This window comes from Otolemur garnettii, unplaced genomic scaffold (genome assembly GCF_000181295.1).
Source record: "Otolemur garnettii isolate 467f Iridium unplaced genomic scaffold, OtoGar3 scaffold00091, whole genome shotgun sequence".
Lineage (NCBI taxonomy): Eukaryota > Metazoa > Chordata > Mammalia > Primates > Galagidae > Otolemur > Otolemur garnettii.
Window position 1 is genome coordinate 6,056,934 of NW_003852486.1, and position 7,801 is coordinate 6,064,734.

The window sequence follows — 7,801 nt, forward strand, 5'->3', positions numbered from 1 at the left end:
TTTTGAAAGTTATCCCATATAAATGAATGTGATCCAGTCCAGTGTTATATCCCATCCTCCTTGGTCAAACCCTTAGATGCCATTCCCATATTTGTCCCCAAGGTTTATGCCACTTAGATAAACAAAACCTTGCAATTCTTTTGCAGCATAATATGCTTAAGAGTCAGATTTTATACTTGTCCAAACTCATTAGAGGTTGAGAGCAGTAAAGGGTAGTTGGGGGAAGGGAGCCCTTACAAGGAACAAGATTTATAGCCTGTCACCCAGCTTCCAGACTAGGTCAGCTCCCAGATTAAGTGCTCCTCACTGGAAGGAGACCAAGTCCTTTTGGGATAAGTCCTGCCTCAAGAATAGGTTGTAGGCCAGGCATGGTGGCATCTATAGTCCTAGCTACTCAGAAGCCTGGGGTAGGTGGATTGCATGGCCCAGGAGTTCAAGACCAGCCTGGGCAATATGGTAAGACCCTGCTATAGGCAGCAGTATGGGAGATCTTCCTAAAAGGGCCTGCTGCCAGAGTGAGAAGGAGAAAATACCCAGACCTTTCAGGGATTGAGAGAGCCTGGCTCTGAGTTGAAGCTGATCCCCTAAGACTCTGTGATCTACTAGACAAAGCAGGGTTTTATAGCCTTCTCCTGGTGCTTACTGTATGTTTACTCCCCCTCAGGGTATTTTCCTGAGGATGAATAATAGGAAGGGACACACTCAGGAAATGGTAGAATCACCATATTGGCTCTTTAACTCAGGGCAATTGTCCTTCAAATAGGAGGGACCAGACAGAAGCCCCTAGGATGTTCCCTCTCTGCCAAGATGACAACCTGGAAGCTAGACCACATCCCCAGGGAAATTACAGACTACTGAAATTACACCACCAATTTCAGGCCACTGTCAAGAGATTGAAAGATGCAGGGTGGTGATTCTTACCATATCATCATTCTGCTTGACTGGCCTGTGCAGAAGACAGCTGGATCCTAGAGAATCACAGCAAGTTATTAGACCATGACTCCAATTGCAACTGCTGTTTCAGATGTGTTATCTTGGTGGGAGTAAGTTGGCTCAACGTTTGCTACAGGTGTAGCAGATACTCATAGCTTTGTCTGAATGCACTCAAGTCCATTTCAAGCTTCAGGTTCTCCTCCTTGTGCTAACTCCTAAGAGGACATAAGGTGAGCTTGTGAATTCAGTGCAGTTTGCAGTTGTGCAATACACATGACCAATGGAGCACACATCTGAGCAGGGATGGGAGAACAGTCCACAGAGGGTCACACAGTGCAGAATTCCCCAGCGATGGGGGAGACCACAGCCACCAGGAAGAGAAAGGATGGGCCCAGACACCTTCACTCAAGAGTGCAGCCTGCTGGGGACCGGTTTGCTGAGCTTCTGTGTGTGATGGCTCAGTGTCCCCTTTTAATAAAGAATCCCAGCTCCTATCCCATGATGAGGGGATTCTTTTGATCATTTTACTGTTCTACTGATTTAGTTAATGATTATCCATTAATATTGATTTCTGGGGATTCCGAGGCTCTATTCAACCTTGGCCTTAGAGGTTTGTGATTTGTCCCCCACCCCTTGCAGGCCCCACCTTTGCCTTCCAGGAAGGGAAGGGGTCAATGCCCTGCTGCCCTGTACCTCACTCAGACCTGATCACCTCAGATGCTCACAACAGCTAGAGCCTCTGTGACCATGATAGCCTTGCTGGTGTCCTTCCTGCTGCTCTGGGGTGAGGGATCCATGACCTAAGGAGCCCTGACAGGGTTTGGGAGTGGGATTGGGGGGGCCTCATGGTGCTGTCTCCACAGGTTTCACCCTGGGCCCAGTGGCAGAGGCAGCTGTGTGTGAGTATAAGGCAGGACCAGGCCTGGGGATGGTGCTGCAGGCAGGGATAGGCCCTGGCCCTGCAGCACTCAGCTGATCCCAGCCACCCCTCACAGTTTTTGACACCCGGCCCAGCCTTTCAGCAAAGTCTGAATCACAGTTGGAGCCCTGGACCAACATCACACTGACGTGCAAGGCCCAACTGGTCACCATGGATTTCGAGCTGCTCAAGGATGGGACATCACAGGAGCTCGTGCACCTACATTCACCTACCATCAAGCACCAGTTCCTGCTGACGGGTGACATCTGGGGTCTCTACCGCTGCCGCTCAGGCCTGAGCAATGATGGGTGGACCGAGTTGAGCAATCTTGTGGAGGTGACAGGGCCAAGTGAGCAGTAATAAGGGCCAGGAGGCCATAGGGAGGGGGTTGCTGGGGGATCCTCCTTCCCCCAAGTCCCCTGACATCTCTGAGCCTCAGTTTTCCCATCTGTCAAAGGGGATGACATTTGTACTGACCACAGAGGCTTGTGAGGAATAAATGATTCCATCCACAGGGGCATGGCAAAATGTGTGGCCCCATACACTTCTCCTTTGGCTGCCCTGTTTCTGCCTGGCTGTGCCCCTCTTGAATTCCCTTCCCTCCTGTCTCCCTCACAATCTTTCTAGTCATGCCAAACCACTTATTAACCCTGCAGAGTCCCTGCCCTCACCATGGCTCTCAACAGAGCCAGTGTCCTGGATCACACCTGGCCTGAATGCCACACTGGTATGCCATGGGGGATTGCAAGGTGTGACCTTTCTGCTGAGGCGCAAAGGAGATGATGCGTTTCTGGAGGTAGCTAAGGCTGGGGAGGATGTGGAGGCCACCTTCCTTGTCCACAAGGCTGGCGACTACAGCTGCACCTACAGGACCCACGCAGCAGGCACCCCCTCAGACCCCAGTGCCCCTGTGACCATCAAGGAACTCGGTGAATGTTGGACAGTCTTAGAGGGCTTCTGGGGGAGGAGGCCCCTGGGTGGAAGGGCTACATTCTCTTTGGCCTCCAACACTGGGTGGAGGAGGTCAGGGCTGGAGGCAGGGAACTGGCCATACCAGTTGCTTGGCCTGAAGGTTGCAAAGTTTGGGCACAGGATGTCCAAAAGAAGGGAGGGTGTTCCCGGGGGTGCCACCAAGAGGGCAGAGGACAGTAGACTGGGCAGAAGGTAGCTCTAGCAGGGAACTGGCGCAAGAGGGTACCCTGGCCTCTGGTGGCCCCAGGGACAACTCCTGCCTTGCAGCTGCCCCTCCACCGCCTGCACTGAATGTAGACAGAGAGTCTGCCGGAATCCTGCGACCAGGTGACAAAGCCACCCTTGTCTGCGTGGCCCCCCTGAGCGGTGTGGAATTCCAGCTGCGGCAGGGGGAAAAGGAGCTGCCAGTGCCCCGAAGCAGCTCCAACCCCGACCGCACCTACTTTCATCTGGAGGCCCTGGCCCCGCGGGATAGCAGGCCCTACTACACCTGCCGATACCGGCTGTGGAACCAGCAATCTGCCTGGTCAGAGGACAGCAAGCCTGCTGAGCTGATTGTGAGCAATGGTGAGCCCATCAGCCAAGGCAGAGGGAAAAGGATTGGGACAGGGGCAGGCACCAGGTGTAGGGGTCCCGGAAGTGCAGGCCTCTGAGCCGCATCCAGTCCCAATTCAACCCTCCACCTCAGTTTCCTCAACTGCCAGAGGGACAATGAGCCTGGCAACCTGAGACCCAGTGAGGCCCAGTCCTCAGGCCCTGCAGAGGCCTCTGACGCAGTTCCCCCACCAGGGTCCCCAGGGGCTTCTCGGGTCTGGGCATAGCTGAGGCCTGCCCGAGAGGCCAGCCTTTGGCTGCTTCTCGCCAGTTCACCCTGGGCTCCTTAACATTTGACAAACATTGAATGAGCAGTTGGCTTCCAGCCTCCTACCCCACCTCAGGATTTCAAGTGCTCCAGGTGGCTGCGCATTGGTACAGTGCCAGCAGACACTTAGGGGCCAATCCACTATAGCATGGTCATGTCCAGGAGCCACAAAGCCTCGGACACATAATGTCGCCCGCCTCCCTGTGTTTTTGTAGACAAATTAATAACAAAGAGTGAAGGAGTTGTGAGAGCTACCCAAGGGGACGGGACCAGGGGCCAGAGGTGGGTGCGGCTTTCATCAGGGTGGTCCTGTTTGCCTTGCTGAGAAGAGTCAGCCAAGGCAAAGCTGCAGAAGCTGGACTACGCGTCAGGCTGGGCAGTCCCCTTGTACCTGGTCAGCCTGCATCCTCCTCCACAGAGCAGCTGCCTGCGCCTGAGCTCTTGGCCCAGCCTGCCAGTCGTAGCCCAGAGCCCGGTGCGCTGGTGCGGCTTCGGTGCCTGGGGCCCCTGGTTGGCATGCGCTTCGCCCTGGTGCGCGAGGACGCTGGCGGTCGCCGCGTGCACCGTGTGCTGAGTCCCGCGGGAACCGAGGCCACCTTCGAGCTGCGGAACGTCTCGGTGGCCGACTCGGCTAACTACAGCTGCGTCTACGTGGACCCGGAGCCGCCTTTCTCGGGCTCTGTGCCCAGTGCAAGCGTGGAGCTGCAGGTGGAGGGTGAGCTTGCAAGCATCTGATGTGCGCTAAGGGAGCCTGCCTTTCCTGGGTGCCTAAGGCCCCGATCCTGTCCTCATCAGCAACTCTTTGCTGGGGGTGGGGGGGTGGGGTGGGGAGGGTGGAAGTGAGGAAGGTGGAGAGGAGGCGGTGACGAGAGTCCTGGGGACCCTTTGACACATTTCCTAATGACTTGAGCCTGATCAAAAGTATGGGGTTGGGCCCAGATCTTCCTGTTCAAATCCCTTTGCATCTGCCTGTGCTTCAGTTTCCTAGTGCAACACCCTGATCAGTGGTCATATTGGACTATCACTCCAACTCCACCTGGGCACCGTCCCACCGTGGAGGGGTGACATGTAATTCTCCCCAAGCCCTCACCATCCCTGGGGTCTGTTTGTTCCTCCAGTTCCTCATAGAGGTGTCCAGAGAGGTCAGGGCATGCAGAGCAGCAGGCCACAGGTCCCAGGCCAGACCTTTGGGTTGTGCCCTCTGTCTGGAACACCGCTTCCCTTGGTCATTTCTTCCTTGTCTGCCCGTGTCCCAAGTGTCCTTGAGGACCTCAAGAAGCCGCAGAGCAGCCTGGCTCTGGGACCAGGGTCCTGGGGCAGTGTAAGGACTCACAGGGCCAAGTGGCTGTAGAGCAGGGCCCAGGGTGCCGCCAAAGCAGCTGCCTCCGCTCACGTCCAGGAATGGGAGCGGGTTAAACGCTGGCTGAGGACAGCAGTGCGAGTTGAGGAGGACTTCAGCTGGTGCCAGGTCTGAGCTGTGGCTACAGCTCCCTGGACTGACTGGCCTGCTCTGCCCAGGACCACCTCCTAGGCCACGGCTGCGCGCCCTGTGGAGTGGTGCGGTGACCCCTGGCCGAGATGCCGTCCTGCGTTGTGAAGGCCTCGTACCGGACGTCACCTTTGAGCTATTGCGAGTGGGAGACACGAAGCCTTTGGAAAGGCTCCACGCCATTCACCCCTCCGCCGACCTCACGCTGACCTATGTGGGGCCCCAACACGCTGGCAACTACAGCTGCCGCTACCGCTCCTGGTGGCCCAACCGCTTTGAGTCAGAGCTCAGCGACCCGGTGCAGCTGCTGGTGGCAGGTGCCCTTTCCCTAGGTCCTGGGGGATGGGCTCTGTCCTGGGTTGCGCACTCCACAGGGAGTGCCCTTTTCTGCATCTCTTTCTGGGTACCTTGGCTGCTGTGTCCAGTCTCCACTTGGGGCCGTGACAGAATTGCAGGGGGGCGGGGACCACCCTGAGTCAGAGAGTGGTTTGGTCAGCTAGAGCACCTGGCCAGAGATGGAGGTGGGGCCGGCCATCAGCTGACCATCAGGGAGAGAGGAAGGCACGGGATCCACCTTCACCTACCACTTCTTTTTCACATTTGTCCAGGACATTGACCCAGCTGTGGACGCAGGTGCTGACGGTGTCCTTGGGAAGTACTGGGAACACTGGACTGGTTCCTGTCCTTATTGCTACAGCTGGAGGCCAGGCTCCCTCGGGTGGGAGGCTGGAGGTCTATCCCTCACTCCTCCCAGCAATTAATAAACATGGAGAGAGACTTTGCTTAAGATGTGTCTTTGGGCTTGGCACCAGTAGCACAGTGGTTACTGCACCAGCCACTACACTGTAGGTGGTGGGTTAGAACTAACCAACAATGACAACTGCAACAAAAAATAGCTGGGTGTTGGGGCAGGTGCTTGTAGTCCCAGTTACTTGGGAGGCTGAGGCAAGAGAATCACTTGAGTCCAAGAGTTTGAGGTTGCTGTGAGCTGTGATGCTATGGCACTCTACCAAGGGCTACATAGTCAGACTCTATCTGAAAAAAAATGTGTCTTTGGCCAGTGGGTCCAGAGAAGCCCCTGAGTCAGACCCAAGACTTAGTGGGGTGGAATCTGTGTGCTAGAGGTGGTGGTCTCCAGGTTGGTTCCTGACAGTGGTGGGTAGAGCACTGGCTCTCAAGCCCACATTTCTTTTCTTTCTTTTTTTTTTTTTTTTGAGACGGAGCCTCAAGCTATCCCCCTGGGTAGAGTGCCATGGCATCATGCTCACAGCAACCTCCAACTCCTGGGCTCAAGCAAGTCTCCTGCCTCAGCCTCCCAAGTAGCTGGGACTACAGGCGCCTGCCACAACACCTGGCCATTTTTTGGTTGCAGCCATCATTGTCATTTGGCGGGCCCGGGCTAGGGATTCGAACCCACCACCTTAGTTGTATGTGGCTGGCGCCTTAGCTGCTTGATCCACAGGTGCCGAGCCAAGCCCATATTTCTTAAGACCTCCTTCCACTCTCTTCTACCAAGCTGCCTCTTACTCCCCAGCAGGTAGCCCAAGGGTCTACCTAACTCCTGACCGTATCAGTCTCTAGACAGGAGGAAAGTTCAGAGAGCCTGTAGTTTGTTGTCTTGTCCTCCCAGGCACAGGGTGGTGGTGCTGGACTGTTCCAGGCCTCCCAAATCAGAGTTTGGAGCTGTGGCAGTGGCTGGATTCCTCTCTGTTCATCCCCATTGCCCCTCAGCTCTGAGCCGCCTTTGCCCTACCTGACACCTTCCCGAACCACTGCCTGGTCCCTGCCTGGAGCTTGGCCTTCTAGGTTTTGATACATGGTAGGTGTGTGTTAGTATTGTTACTGAAATTTCTTTCTTCAGTAGGTCCTTAGACTCAGGGGTTCGAAGAATGAACCCAGGGACCACAGATCAGTGTTAAGATAGGATTTATTAGACAGAAAGAAATACAAAAGGAGTCAAAAAATAAAGCACCGGGGCTTCTGGACAGAAGAACTAAAATGGCCTAGAGTTTCTGGCAGAGGGAAAGACCCAAATGGGAAGTCTCCGTGTGGGTCCCTTGTCAATGGGTATAAAGTCTTGAGAATTATATTTGTCCAGGACTTGTTGTTGAGTGTTATTGACAAACGAATGAATGCAGTCCTCTGGCAAAAGGAGTTTGCAAACCCTTCATGAAATTGCCCTGGCCTAGGAAAACTGGGGTCCCTTGTGCAGCCTTGAATGTGGGAACCCTATATCAATTGTCCCTCTCTGAGTAGAAACTCTAACTGCTGTTAGGGAGAAAGGACAAAAACTTGATCTAACTGGTTCCTGCTGAATTGGGCAATGACGTAAGGGATTGGTTAGGGTTTCTTTGAAGGCAGGGTAATCCAGGCGTCTGCAATAGAATTGGGTTTTGGACTAGAATCATCTCTACTATTTGTGGCCTGATGATGTCATCTGTGTAAGATATAAATCTGATTAGCATATTAAAAGGCAAGCGTAGAACAGTGAAATGAGGGAGTTAATTACAGTGTCAGTTTGGAAATAACAAAGTCAGTGATGTCAAAAGAAAACTACACTAACACTTTCTTTGCAGGCTTCTAAATAATAACTCCAAATTTTCTTTAGGTTCACATGTGTAGGTGA

General features: G+C 54.2%; 1 protein-coding gene across 2 annotated transcripts; it reads left to right on the forward strand.

Annotated features, from left to right (window-relative positions):
- Window positions 1-1,606: 1,606 nt before the first annotated feature.
- Window positions 1,607-5,962, forward strand: A1BG (alpha-1-B glycoprotein). 2 transcript variants are annotated; one of them, XM_012808624.2, is made up of 8 exons: window positions 1,607-1,717; window positions 1,797-1,832; window positions 1,929-2,201; window positions 2,509-2,781; window positions 3,092-3,391; window positions 4,105-4,401; window positions 5,205-5,492; window positions 5,784-5,962. In XM_012808624.2, the coding sequence occupies exons 1-8, from the start codon at window positions 1,651-1,653 to the stop codon at window positions 5,789-5,791; spliced, it is 1,542 nt and encodes a 513-aa protein (XP_012664078.1). In that variant the 5' UTR covers window positions 1,607-1,650; the 3' UTR covers window positions 5,792-5,962. The 2 variants fall into 2 exon arrangements, with proteins under 2 accessions (XP_012664078.1, XP_012664079.1); XM_012808625.2 differs by lacking the exon at window positions 2,509-2,781 and having other exon boundaries at window positions 1,608-1,717.
- Window positions 5,963-7,801: the final 1,839 nt, after the last annotated feature.